We start from the raw sequence: 15,010 nt of genomic DNA on the forward strand, positions 1-15,010 counted from the left end.
GTCGTGCATTGCAGCTTGTTGCGTAGTAAAATGGTGAACACAAGTGGGATGAGAGGGATCTTGCATGTTTAATACCTAATGAGATAATAACTGATACTGAGACACATTCATACACAAGAAAAAGGCTGCAGGTCTGGAGAAACACAGATACAGATTCAGAATTAATGAACCCATTATGAGATGTTTGGGAAAAATATCAGAGCCGTGTACTTTTTCGCTCACATCAGCTTGAACTCAAGATTACTGTAACACTTATCTCCTCTCTCTCCTCAGTCCTTTCTGTACATAAAGGTACCGGCAACTGGTAGACAGGACACTTCAGAGGATGATATGAGTCTGTTGACAGAGGGGATATTTCGAGAGTTTGGAAGGGTCCTGTATTCAGTGGCAGTCCATAACTTTTTTTCCACTTTCTGCATCCTCCTCATACGACACTGTGCAGGGATGGATGGGAGAACTGAGGGTTGATGTAGGAGAAGCCAGCAAATTCGCTCTGGTCAATGTTGGCGATGACCAGCTGGTCGGGAGGGGTCAGGACGGGCTGCGTACGGGTGAAGAACTTGTCGAAATTTTCTGCTCCTTTGCCGCCCTGAAAGACAGCGGGGAAAAAAAATCATTATCTCCGCTTTAAAAGATTACAAAAAGAGGTTCGGTTCACGCTAAGAGGTTTGTAAAGTGATGATTAAAAGGCTTTTCCTCTCGAGTCTTTTATTAGAAAGTTTCCCAGAGGGAAGGTGGTGCAGGAAAATGTCGAAGCCTTGTGTGTAGCCGGGCAGAAGTTATAATTAGATTAGAAGCTAACCCTAAGCATCCACAGTGGAGGTCATCAGCATCAGTTTGCAGCCTCACCCGGGGCTGTCATGTGTCTAAGGCTGACTATATGGATAATGCTATACACCAGCACCAACACCATTACAAGTGAATGAGACAATTTCTTGTGAGTAATACACAACAAAAAAACTAATCTGTAGTCAAAAGTGGATCGAAGCCTCTGCTGTTTGCGACAGGCATTTTCAGCTGCTCTGTAGCATTACAGAAGCCGAGCCATAAAGCCTCAGATGGATGTTTTGTTTGAGAGCAGCCCCCAGACCAATTAATGACGCAGTATATGAGCTCAAGACTGTAATACACAACACAAAACCCCTCTGAATGGATGGATCCATTTTTAGTCAATGCCTCCGTAAGTTGAGACGCAAACATCCGCTACGTAACCCTGCATTTATTGTGGCCCTTGTGTGGCAGTACAGGGGACTCTGCTCTTAGAAAGCTATTTTTATTCCTCTGTGGTAAGAGCTGGAGACGCTTCGGGCGCTGTGGACAACGAGGGGACGAGGATGCGGGGGTCTGTAAACAGAAAAGGAGCGTGTGTGGTGACAGGAGGAGGTTTAGGTGTCGGGAGGGGGGGGGGGGGGGGGGGGGGGGGGGGGGGCAGATGTCAGTGGCAGCAGTGTGGGTGGCTGCAGCTGGGATCCAGCCTCATGCTCTGCTGGGTGCATATAGACCATTACAGTACACTGGGTAAAGATGAATGGGAACGCAGACATACAATATGCACCCATGTATACCCACTTAGAGACTCTCTGAGGAAGTATCTCAACTGTTCATTCAAGAGTGACATGAATTGCTTTTTTTATTGCGTTTTCTATATTTAGCTTCACATTCTGAAAGCTGGAAGGCAGGAAAAACCTTAATGGTATCGTGAGAGAAATGAATGAAACACACTGCTGGATATTTTATGGTCATTTTCAAATACTGTTGTCTCCATTCATTTGTATCCATCGTCTTTTCTTGCACTTGGAAATATTCACTTGTGTTATGTATTTCATGAACTGCACAAATGAGCCTGATGAGTATAAAATACCAGAAGAGGAAATTTTCACTCATGGCTCAAGTTAACAGAGTGTTTTAATACTGAGAAGTTGGGGAAAATATTGATAATGATATATGAATAATGTGTTGTCTGTTTATGTTTTTGTTACTGGCATTAACATGGCTTATGTCATTGCCACTGAATTTTGCCTACAAAAAAGCTCATAGAGCAGTCATGGATGAAAGGACTTTTAAGTGTGTGTGCACACTGCCACCTGAAAAGAAAATTAACATTAAGACTCAGCGGAAAGATGTAAAAATAGATTCTGTTAAGTAATGCAAATGACAATAGGTGTCAGTATGATGAAGAGGTATACGGGCTCAGAAACGTCAGAGATTGTTTAAATTACTCCCGGCTTTACCATCTTTGGCTGTATTCAACTACTGTGTTGTTCTAATATTTCATTTGATTTAATAAGCTGCATTAATAAGGAACAGATATTCATCATGTATGGAAATTTTATCTGCAAATAGTTTTACAGCTGCTCTTCCATAGATGATATGACCAACAAGCAAATTTGACTGTAGGAGCTGAGCTATACAGACTGAAAACAATCACATGTAATAGCACATGTATAATACTCGCTCTCTCTCACACATACATACAGAGCATAACTCACCACTTTGGGTTTAAATGGCGGCTGGATCTCTTTGTTGGCCAGGCGATCCCAGTCAATGCGTCGGAAGAAGGCCTGCTCCCTGATGTCCCTCTCTCCCTCTGGGCCACAGCCGAGACGCTTTGATGGGTGTTTGGTCATCAGCTGGTGACATGCAGAGGACGACAGATTAGAAGATGTGACAGAGGCAGTTTGGTGTTCGAGGGACATAAAAGTTCAAACAGCGAGAGGCCAAACAGTAAGATGACACAATATATTTGAAGTATATATACTGTATATAAATGATCCACTTTGAAATCTTTTCATCTTGCTTGTGTTATATTATATTACATTATCACGTCAGCATTATGCAGAGACGGACTGACACTCAAATTGTTTTCACTCAACCAGCTTTAAAATAGTCACAGGAAATTGCGCTGCCTTCCCTTAGCTCAAGTTTTTTTATTTTTTTATTCAGCAGCCACTTTTAATTTCAACCATGAATCATTTTTTTGCAAATGAGATGTGGAGCTAAGGATGAGGAGGGGTCAGAACAATCTTCTCTGTCACCGGCTCTAAGGCGGTATATGTTATTAAAAAGACTTGATCAGAATGGCCTGAATCTTAATTGAATCTTCTCTGGCGTGTAAATTGACTCTGAAAAAACTAATGTCCTTGTTGGTAAATAATCACGATCGTGGCAGCCATGACGCTGCCTCGGTGTGATGATGACAGAAAAGTGATGTGAGCAGACCAGATGGTCACTAAGTAAAGGGGCATTTCTGAAAAACGTGGAAATCTGTGACTCAACTGGACCGACTGTGTTGAGGGAAAACTAACTACAAAATGATTTCCTGTTGGAGAGCGATGAAATCGAAAACTTGTTTGGTCCCTCTCATTAATCTAAACTTTATTGAGGCACAATACAAAATCACTGGAGTGGCTCTTTAATTTACAACAACTCAGGCAAACATAAGCTTCAATTGCCTGTTCAGTATGAAAATCTACCATCTACCATAAAAATGTGTAAGTAATCTGTCGAACAGCAGTTTTTGATTGCAATCATTTGCCAAATTTGCTTTTCACAAGCTACATGTTTCCAGTTTTAATAACTCTGATGAACAATATTAACAGCGTGGGATTTGATGGCTCTTGAATGTTTAGAACAGACCCTGCTCTCTGTTATATTACCAGGCAAAAATAACCAATAGAAACAAAAAATAACTAAATAATCGCTAGAAGCTTCAAGTCTCTGTAAGTTCATTTGAAATCTACCCCAGCATTTAAATGACAGCAGTTTGATGAAACCCTGTATGGCCCTTTAAATGTACTCACTCCCTTGCAGATGGATACAGCTTCTTTCGACATGGACTTGGGATAGGACACGTTGTGCTCCATAATGGACTGGAAGAGCTCATCCTCATCTTCTCCATCAAATGGCGGCTACAGAGGATGAACACAGAATCACATAATTGTGAATGATGATATTTTAGTAGTTATTATCACTTTTTTTTTTTTTTTTTTTTTTTTTACACCAGTTCATTGCTAGTAAATGCTAAATACCTCTTTTCCCTCATCAAATGGCTCTGGCTCTGCAGTTGCAACTAGCACTTATTGTCAATATGGATTAATCTACTCTTAATTTTGCAATAAACAAACTCATGTTTGGTCTACAATGTCAGACAGTGCTGAGTTTCCAAGAGTTCAAGGTGACATGTAGAAATTAGTTGTTTTGTCTGAGCAACAGTCTAAAACTGAAGATGTTCACTTTACAGTGAAGTCACTGAAGCTGTCATTGTTACAGCACAGCTTGATGGGTAAACAGCGGTTACTGTACAGTGCTAATTATGGGGTGATGGAAAACTGTTAAAGAGACCATGTTACCTGTCCTGCCAGCATCTCATACAGAAGAACTCCATAAGCCCACCAGTCGACTGATTTTCCATAGGGTTGATATGCTATAATCTGAAAGAGAGAAAATAGTTAAAAGGTTGAACACTTGAAATGATGACACCAGTTTCTACAATTACTATCAACTTCAGCGATAAAAGAGGGCTTTGTTTCTGTTGTCTCCATCCCGTCAATATTGTGTGATTACCGGCAGGTGGAGATGAATGCAGCACTGCAAAAGCACTGTTGTCAAGAAATCATGGTCATATTGAAAGTAGCATTTCTCCCATCCAAACCCTGACAAAATCAACCACCATTAAATACTGTCAGCTATTCTGAGCTGCCATAACAAAGACGCTTTCTCCTACCATCCAATTTGCCATCCTACACCTCCCTCCCACACACAGTCTACACACTGACACACACATACACAATAATAATCAAGTGGAGCAAGGAACTAAATCACAGCTGCACTTGCTCTTAACAGGGACGGAGATTGAGCAATTTTTACAGTTCACAAAGTTACAATTTGTGGCTTGGCTTGGATAACAAAAACAACACCTGCAACAACATATGACTTGCAAGTGTTCATGATGTATGTATCTAATTAGAAAACGCCACTATGATTTTCCATCCTCTCAAACGCAACTTCTTTGGATGAGGAGTAAAAATTGATATGCCATAAATGGAAGATCATAAGATGTGTCAGAAAGGCGGTGAGATAGCTCATGAGGTCATTACAAAGCCATTAATATCTCTAAAAGAAAAAAAATGTCATGATTATTTTTGTACTTCTGCCATGAAGGATGGAAACCCCAGGCGGTCCTTAAGACAAGCTTTCTAGATGAAGTTCCCAATGAGAAACCAGGGGTGAGGGCTTCCCTCACCTTCCACCTGTGAGATAACAAGACCCCCCTCCCATGAGCCGGCGCAGACACGAGGGCAGGTACACAAAGAAATTCATGTTCACACATCAACAAACACATAAACCTCTCATTACCCTCGGTGAATCATCTCTGGTCTTTATGCTGCAAAGGCATACACACACTACCCAGTTTCTATATGCAGATGAATGCATTTACAAACAGCCTCAGTGATAAAAGAGTACTGTAAATTAGTTTTTAATCTCTTGTTCATTTTCCTACTAAATTAATTTTTTTCCCCCTTTTGAACATTCACTCTAACTCCATTGCTGATTGTCATTTTGTGTGATTTCCTCATTGAATACAATATAAAGGTCATTGTGGAAAAGAACATCAGTCAGTACTCTAAAATGTAAATCCAAACAACACTTTGGGCCCTAGTTTCGTTGACCGAGCGAAGTCTAAGTGCAGCGCAGCTTCGCCACGCCAACGGGGCTGGACCAGGTCCATTTCGCAAGATTCGTGGGCCGCGCAGTCAGACTTAGACCAGCGTAAACCCTCCCCTCGTCCCTCCCACCGGCGCAAACGGCGAAGAGGGAGGATAGAGGGCGGGAGGGAGACAGGAGGAGGAGAGAAAGGCGTGGAGTGGGTTTGACACAGCCGAGTCAGATCTTCACCAATCAAATGAGCTCCTCTCCTCACCTTTAACTGCGCGGAGGGCGATGCGCGCTGCAAGTTTGTCATTTTATACTTGGACTGGACGGAGGAGACAGCGACGCCAGAGGCCGAACCTCTCCCCGGAGGAAACAGCTGTTTCCCCGGAGGTCCGAGCTCAGAGTGACCAATAATGAGTTTACTAATAATAATACAAATATCCTTAATCAGGTTTGATCTGATACACTGAGAACCCCTTCCCAATGAAAGAAACAACAACTAATAAACTAATAAAGAAACTCACATTTATTCAAACCCTGTAAGCAAGATGAGAGGTATAATACAACATAAACAAACACCATGCGTAACGGATAAAATCAGCGTAAAGGACGCTCTCTCTCTCTCTCTCTCTCTCTCTCTCTCTCTCTCTCTCTGTCCTCCTCTCTCTCTCTCTCTCTGTCCTCAGCTCTCTCTCTCTGTCCGTCTCTTTTTTTCTCTTTTTTTTTCTGTGATAGAGATGCTGAGTATACGGCTATATACTGACTATCTGATACCGAGGCTGTGGTGGACTAAGAGAGATGAAGATTTGTGTTTTGTTTTTCATTACTGTACGGCTGCCTGATGCGCTAATGAATTAATAAGTAAATAAATAAATAAAGCGATCATCACAAGGGCAGAGTGGTATCTCAACACAGCAGCGACATGCAGTCATCCACCCTCAGTCCTGCTTGGGACATCCACAGCTGCTTTTCAGTGCCAGTTCGTCCCTGCTGTGTTAATTCAGGTGGAATTTCCATTACGCGTGCCACAGCCTTTGATCTCTGCTTTGATCTGACGTCAGATGTGACGGGACAATCTATATAGATATAAATTCACGTGTTGATTCCATTAGTTGCATTAAATAGTGGTTATTGTGGATATTTATTGCATTGAAATGTGTCTGGAACTGTGGAGATCTGCCTGTGAGGTCTTGGTGACGTGTGTGCACTGCAGGTCAGTCAGCCAAAGTTCCACTGCACCTGCTGCGCTTCGCCCTGCGCTGAGAGTAGACCTGGTTGGAGGTGGCGAGCTTTCAGCGCAACCTCGGCGAGACATTTTCGCACAAAACTTCCACTGCACCAAGCTGAATCTGTGACGCCTCCCCCTGCTGCGCGGCCACGCCTATCTCAGCGCAGCGCGATCTACAAATCTCCCAATCTGACTTTGCGCTCGGCTGCGCTGGTCGAAACTTGCATTAGACCGGCTGCGCTACCTTGCGCCACCTGCGCTGCGCCAGCAAACTAGGGCCCTTTCAGTGTATAGGCATCTGAAAACATTGAAGGCAAATAAAGTATATTTCATTAAACGTGTGACATGTTTTATTTAACAAAACAACACTTGCCATTGATTTGCAGTGGGATTCAGTATTTTGTTGAGAAATGCAGAATAATGTTGTTTCTTGCATTCTGCATCCCAATATACACGGTTGCCCATGAGGTTGGAAAAAACATTTTTTAACCTCTTCTCATGAAATGATTGTGACAGTGTGATTTATTCATGATAGATAAAGTGTATATCTGCTTGAAACTTTATTGTTTTTTAACTGTGGATCTACTGTATGGTGGATGTTGTCTCGCCCACTTTATATGTTTTGATAAGGCAGGCCGGCACTCAGTGGGGGTTAAGGGGGACAGATATCGGTGGCCTGAGGCACATGGGAGTCCCATACAGAGGTCAGGGAAAGGTCTCAGTTTGGCCCTTTAATGTGATCAAGTAAGACAATGTACTCATGCATGCATATTAATGACAAATCAGTTGATATGTATTTATACTATATGTGTTGAAAACACATTTCAACAACTTGTCATCTTACACCTCACCTCTTGCTGTTATTGCAAAATTTGATGGGGCTGAAACACTTTGCCAGTTAAGACATATGTGACATGTACAGTATCTGATATAATGTGTCTCTCCCTCTCTCTTTCTCGCCCACACACACAATATTGGAAAACATATAGCTCCTTCGCTCTATGGACACGTAGAATTAAAATGTGATCCTGCACAGGAGGAAGGATTGTTGTTGACTTTTCCTTGCAGAGAGAACAGCTTGCATTAGCGGATATGGTTGTTAATCCTCTAACTCCAAAACTGAATGTTTCTGTTCCCTCGCTGCAGGTGAATATTGAAAACAATTTTTAAAGACATGTCGTGAGGACGGAAGGATTATTAGGAAAACAAAGTGCCTAGAAACTCAAGAAAGCACACATGGGAAGGCTGAACAGTCGGACCACTGTGATTAGATGTCCAATTAATTTGTTTTGTATATATTTCCAGCCTTCTCTCAGTGCAGTGGCAACTCAAGCGAACGGAGAGGGTCAGGTAGGAATAGCAGCTAATGAAGAGAAATGTAGGAGAGGAGGAGGAATGTATTATTTATTTGTCATGAAGTACTTGGCAATTAACCTGCGTGTGAGTTGCCTTCAGAGCTAAGCGTGGGTGGTGGTGTAGAAGTGGGTGTGGATGAGGCATCCAATTTGTAAAATGGTATCCATTGTCCATGATTCCTCATGGCTGACCTGGGATAAACAGACTATTGAAAAATGTGTATTTCAGTGTTGAAACTAACTCTAATCTTTAGTCCCAGGCTAATACTTAGCATCTTTGCTCATTAGCTACAGATGCTAAACAGGCAAACGTGTTTGTCTACTACAGTGATGATTTCAAAACCATCTACTATTATTATAAATTTGTTTGGTTGTCTATCTTAGGCTAGTTGTTAATTTAACACTACTACTCTCTGCCACTACTAACTGCTTCGCCAGACATTGGTCTCCCGGTCAACTATAATTCGATTTAGACTTTTCGATCATCTTTCCTGGTCAACTCTAAATTGCTGGCTTTTCAAGAATTTCCTAGTCAACTCTAAATCAATGACTACAGTATGCAACATCAGTATCATCACCCAGTCAACCAGGAATCAATGGTCAATCAATAATAAGCAGAACTATAAATCAATGTTGTTTCAATGTTACTGTTATCAACATTATCTTATGTTGGGTTTCATCGCCTCTGTAAGGGTGATTCAACATTGATTTTGCATTGAGATTTCAATTTCAACGATTCTGATGATTCAGATGGAAAATCAACATGGTTTCAATGCAGTCTTGCTATCTGCAATGCTAACATGAACTGAATTGATTCTTGATATTGTTGAGGCGTACTTCTTGTGTTATAGTCTCACCTCTGGAGCGATGTAGTCTGGTGTGCCACAGAAGGTGCGTGTGGTCATGCCTTCATACATGTTCTCCTTGCACATGCCAAAGTCAGCTATCTTGATGTGGCCCTCCGAGTCCAGCATCACATTGTCCAACTTCAGATCCCTGCACCAGAGAAAAGTTGTTGTGAGCATATACGTATATATGTACATTTTCAACATCTGGATTCAGGACTAGGAATTTGAAATTTTGTATGTTTTTGCAGGAAAATCCAGCCACCAGTATACCACCTCCAACTGCCTGAGTGGTTTATCAGCTCACAGCACACATACATCCACTTGTTAACAAACCATTCTTTCTTGGCCTTAAATCATTTCCCCCTCACTCTGCTTCCTCTGTGCTTTTTTTTTCTTCTTCTTATAATTCAGCCTGTGTCTCAGCCTGTTTCATGTCTCAGCTCTTCATTTTCTTCCCCTCACTCTTCCACTCACTTCTGTCAGTTAGATCTGTTTTAAAGTGGAGTCGGAAAACACAAGACGGGTGGGATGTGAGGAGTGGATGGAACAGGGTGACCTTGGTCTGTGTCAAGCACTTCCTTCTGTCCTTCTATTTTTGTGTTTTTGCATCAGGGTTATTGTCATTTTCGCAAGTGTATAAAAACTATGCAGTTTGAATACAGACAGACTATCAAGGTCAAACCTACACATCCATTTGAAATCTCTTCCTCTCACTCATGTCCTCCCTTTGGATCTTCTTACTTCTCCTCTTCTCGTGTCATTTCTTATGTCTTTCTGTTACCTCCTGATTCTCATGTCCTGTTCTATAGTCTGCGTTACTCTGCCCATAAATCATCTTATCATGTCCCACTTCAGTTTCCTATGGCTCTGTTGAAGGTTGGGAGTCAAACCAGTACTTTTATTGGCAAACCAAATTGGTTTGTTATTATCCAGGATCACAAAATGCCTTGTCATTCGATACCTAAAGAGTAACTGAGTGAAACTCATCAGTGTCAGTCAGCCAATAAGCAAGCAGCAGGATCTACTAATGCTGGTGACTGGTTATTTATCTATTTTTTTAATATATTTTTTTTAGCTTTTTGCCTTTATGTGATAGAATAGTTGAAAGAGACAGCAAATGGGGAGGCAGAGAGGGGGAATGACATGCAGCAAAGGGCCACCCTATTTGCCTCTGCATAGCCTCTGCATATGGGGCACCTTCTCAACCCACTGAACTATACGGCGCCCCAATTGCTTATTTATTACAGTAACACAAACACTTTTGCGAGTGTGAATAAACTGATAAAATTCACAAAAGTGTCAAAAGTCACAGCATTGGTGTCAGTACTTAAGTGTTTTAATACCCAGATCCAGCTCCAGATCTATACAGGTGCATTTTAAAATTTGAAGTGAATATGACACCTAATTATACTGTGAAGCTGGCTTTGACCTGCATCACCCACCTGTAGATGATCCCCTTCCGGTGCAGGAAAAATAAACCGACAGCGATCTCGGCAGCATAAAATCTGCAAATATTGGAAAATATAAAAACAATTAAAAAAGTATAAATATATAAATGTATACACACAACATACTGTATGTGATAAGTCATAGTGCTAACCAGATGTGGCTGTCAATTATGTAACCCGCCTGCAGGGTATCTTCATGATCCTAAAAACATACTGTGTGTCTGTGTATGAACTGTAGAGCCCTTACACTGCTTGCGGTTCTTTAAACTTGCCCATACGCTGGATATGATACATGAGGTCTCCTCCGTTAATGTACTCCATCACAAAATACAGTCGATCCTAGGGGAAAAAAAGAAATTAACCAAAAAGCAGCACTCAAGAGATTCTGCACAAAGACAAATGCAAGTGGTGGTGAAGTAAGGACAGCAGTGCATTACGTTGAATGATCTCCAGGCAGAGAAAAAGTTAAATATAATGTATATGATCTTCAGAAATGATCTTGTTTCGTAGTCTACAGCTATATATCTTACAATAAGACACTTTCACTTTCAGATATATTAACATGCCAAACATGACCTATTCTTTCAGTATAGCTTGGTCAGATTGTATACCTGTATTATAAGACAGGAAGCTTTGATCAGTAAATGTAGTTCTTATCAAAGACTCTTTGAGTCACCCTGTCTACGCACACAGTTGACGTCATGCTGGAGACTTCGTATTCAAGGGTGGTCTCAGCTCAGTAACGGTTTTCTCTGCAGGGGCGCCGGCAAACGAGTGTGAATAAATGTAAGAGAGGGAAATACACATATAATAACGGACAGACAAACACACACACTGCCTTAAAATGCCAGGGAATGAATAGATGGCTGATGAAAAAATGAGGGAACATTATGGCACCCTTTAAATCAAGCAAAATGGCTTTTTTTATGGAGTCTGTGTGCTTCAACAGGTGTAAGTGTGCCTTAGAGGTTTCTACACACCACAGTCTGGAAGCAGGAGTGGAGCTGCGTGAGAAAAGGCGGTTTGTCTCGCTGGGCCAAGACTCTTTTCTCCACCATTGTACATTCAACATCGTCATCCTGGATCACCACGTCTTTCTTCAGGATCTTGATGGCGTACAGCTCCTCCGTTGACTTCATCTCTGCCAACATTACCTATAGTCGAACATAGACGCCACAGGTCAAAGGTCAAAATGAAAAATCTTGGCTCCGAAGAACTAAAGAAGCATTAGAGTCATTTCTGTCCTGTCACACTGTGTTTGTGGGGCCTCACCTTGCCGAAGCTGCCCTTCCCTAGTAAGGCCAGGAAGTTGAAGTCGCTGAGTCGGACCCGGTCCATGTTACCTGAAGGCAGGCTGAACCGCCGGTGATCTGACGGCGTGATCACTTTCTTACCGTGGCCCAGCTTGGCTTTCTGTACGACACACATGCAATAAAAATGGCATTAAAATGAAGAGCATGTTGCTGATTTGAATGTGTCGTCTCCTGTGTGGGTGTCTCACAAGAGACTTTACAGACACAATATTATAACAAAAAAAAGAAAAGAAAGAAAAGCAAATCCAAAAACATGAAGAAAATCTCAGGGGAAATTTTGAGTTATTTGCACATTCCTCTTTTGTGCTTCTACAGTTTGATGCCTCCTCCTCCCATAGGACTTCAATGGGGCATTTTGCCAGTCTGCATGCTGGAGTCAGAAGCTGATAATGTAATGACCACAAAAGCATTTTTACAATGTAATAAAAATATCTTTCTAAATAGACTGAAAATGCAAGAACCTGTCAACGAATCATGATGCAATAAAACATTTAAAGAATCTGTGAATTCATTATGATGTGCAACATGAAACTATTGTGGTATTAATACTATTGTGGTTTTAAAATATATTAAATGAGCATTATTGCATTTTCAGTTCCCTTTAGGATATTTTTATTTTTGCATGGCTGGCTATTTTATTCAAATACATTATGATATGCTCTGTGATTTAGTAGTTATTACATTATCACTTTCTACCAGGTGCAATGATGGACACCAGTATTCTTCACCATCAAACATCTGCTTAGCTGCATGTAAGCAACATGGAGCTTCTCTGTTCTTTGCAGAGAAAACACAATAATCTAGTTTTTTGACGTGCCACTTGTTATATCCCGACATCCTCGCAGACATTCAGCAGGACCTCACTTGCTGGTGCGATGTGGGGGAATTGCGAGGAGGGCGGTCAGCAGGGGGGTGCCAGTGTTGCGAGGTTCCCTGTTGTTACAATGACTGGCCTGCCAAGTGTCTTTGAACAAAAAGGGCAATTAGGACCCTGCCAGCTCCCTCCACGGCCCCAGCGGTTCTCTATTCATGCCAGCCAGAGCGGAGAAAACAGGCGACCGGTGGGGCATAGACTGTTGGCTGTTGCCAGGCCAACCATTTCTCTACCTCTGACTGACAATACACTCTGCATTATTATCTGTGACACATATTTGACTAGGAGTAAGTGCCAGTACGTCTACACATCAACAGCAGACTGACAATCACATTAACTAGTTAGAGAGGGAATATGATTGGCTCTATAATATGCTACCAAATACACTAGTCAATTAGAGTTAATTACTTTCAGGTGTGATGAGTCCAAGAGGAGACAGCTGGATAGAAAACGATCAGGTTTCAGACACACAGATGTCAAAGCCAACAGCAACAACAACAACAGGGTTGCAAATAGAAGAAAAATAAAGGATGCATATGCCTACAGTTTAACACGTGTGTTTTTAAAAGCATAATTAAGGTTTTGTATCATCAGTTATCAATTTCACATCCTTGAGTTATTATCCTAGGATGCATGTGGCAAAACCTGTGGTTCCTCACCCAGCCAACAGCAAGTCTGAGAGGACCCAAAACGATGAAAAGTAAAAAAAAAAAAAAAAAATGTTTATCTGATTGTTTTCTTGTCTTTCCTCTTTTTTTTTTTAACTTGGAAAATACAAGATTTTCACCTTTAATTCTTCAAAAGACAGAAAACACAGAAATGAAAAAAAAAAAAAAATCAAATTCCTTCTGTCATTTCTTCTGACATTTGAACAATATGTTGATCCTGTGCTCACATCATCACCTGTGCACCACAGAGACATGTCCAGAGCGCACTTTACAAACAAACGTTGCATATCTAACATATATGAAAATGAGAAAACTTCACATTATACAAGCAGTCCACAAAACCACATGTACAGTACCTGCTTCAACACAATCAAAAGTTGGGATATTTATGTCAGTAACCACACAAGAGTTGGATTCAAACACATACTGTATCATACAACCAGGCATCAGTGTCATAGTAAATATAACACTGCCACCATGTGGACAGATTTAGCATGCACACCAAGACCCTGTGTGTCTATTCATTCAAACAGTTACTGAGAAGAAGTGAGTCCATGCTTCATGTCCTAACAGCCTTCTATAGTCCAGATCGGACTAGTAGAAGGCAGGCTGCGGACCACACTGTAGGAGACACCACCAGAGGCGGTGGTTCACAAATTTACTAACAACGATGCTGTTTAGTGTTTGTGTGTAGGATAGAAAGTTTATACAGCAGCTCTTTTATTCAAATTGTATATTCGTAATTATGGCGAAACTTTGTCTGGTTTTGCCATTTTAACCATTGCAGCAGATGCTATATGTGTCCTCAATATCTCTTAAATTAATATGTGTGTGATTAAAAAACTGAGACAGAGCAGGAAAAAGTTAATGCAAGCAGTTAGAGCAATACAGCGATGAAACATTACTGTAATTTAGTGTGCACTGGTTCAACTATGTGCTGCTGTGTTGAGCCTTTGTTAGTAAATCAGATTGATTTGTGGAAGCTCGTGAGAGATCCACAAACAATCCTAATAAAGTAAGTAAAGTGAGTGTGATGCAAGCTGGGAGTGAAGAAAGTGGAGACGGAGCAGGCAGGAGAGCTACCTTGAGATAGTGGATATTTAACTGGCAGGCCTAGAAGAAAGAAGAAACTCACTTATTAGTCAAAAGCTTAGCAGTTGGTGTGTGTGTGCGAGTCTGGCTGTAAAAAACAAAACATAACACATGGAGAAATCCTGAAACTAAAACATGGTTTAGAAAAATACAATGAATCAACAAGCATGATGACTAGAACGCTGATTAATTCCTTTTCTGTCACATCTGGCTGCATCTCTGTATCTTGCACTAGTTTCCACGGCAACCACACAGTTGTGTGAAGACGGCAGCCTCAGAGGAAAGTCAAGGTCAATGTTATACAGTATGACGACAAGCAGAATATTTGAAACAACAAGGCTCAGTGTCTTGCTGTGAGCAGATGACATTTTCACTCAGTATTAAAACACCTGTGTACACACATGGAGCCGGGCTTTAATAAAACTGCCCTCACTCCTGTTTCCTTCACTTCACTTCCATACAGCATTTACCTTTTACCTGTGTGTTATTAATAGTGGGGTGGGGAGGTGGATGATGTGAGTTCTATTTATGC

The 15,010-nt window shown here is 41.3% G+C and overlaps 1 protein-coding gene across 1 annotated transcript in view; it reads right to left on the reverse strand.

The window, feature by feature from the left end:
- Window positions 1–424: 424 nt before the first annotated feature.
- Window positions 425–15,010, reverse strand: part of prkcab (protein kinase C, alpha, b) — a gene marked incomplete at both ends in the record, with an annotated part of 98,672 nt that continues 84,086 nt past the window's right edge. Inside the window, 9 exons of the mRNA XM_083977566.1 lie at window positions 425–589; window positions 2,490–2,630; window positions 3,801–3,908; window positions 4,350–4,430; window positions 9,093–9,231; window positions 10,526–10,588; window positions 10,779–10,870; window positions 11,512–11,685; window positions 11,804–11,944. Of these exons, the coding sequence (XP_083833692.1) occupies window positions 425–589; window positions 2,490–2,630; window positions 3,801–3,908; window positions 4,350–4,430; window positions 9,093–9,231; window positions 10,526–10,588; window positions 10,779–10,870; window positions 11,512–11,685; window positions 11,804–11,944 (1,104 nt within the window). The remainder of the gene's footprint in view (window positions 590–2,489; window positions 2,631–3,800; window positions 3,909–4,349; window positions 4,431–9,092; window positions 9,232–10,525; window positions 10,589–10,778; window positions 10,871–11,511; window positions 11,686–11,803; window positions 11,945–15,010) is intronic.

Source organism: Trachurus trachurus (assembly GCF_905171665.1).
Source record: "Trachurus trachurus genome assembly, chromosome: 8".
Classification (NCBI taxonomy): Eukaryota; Metazoa; Chordata; class Actinopteri; order Carangiformes; family Carangidae; genus Trachurus; species Trachurus trachurus.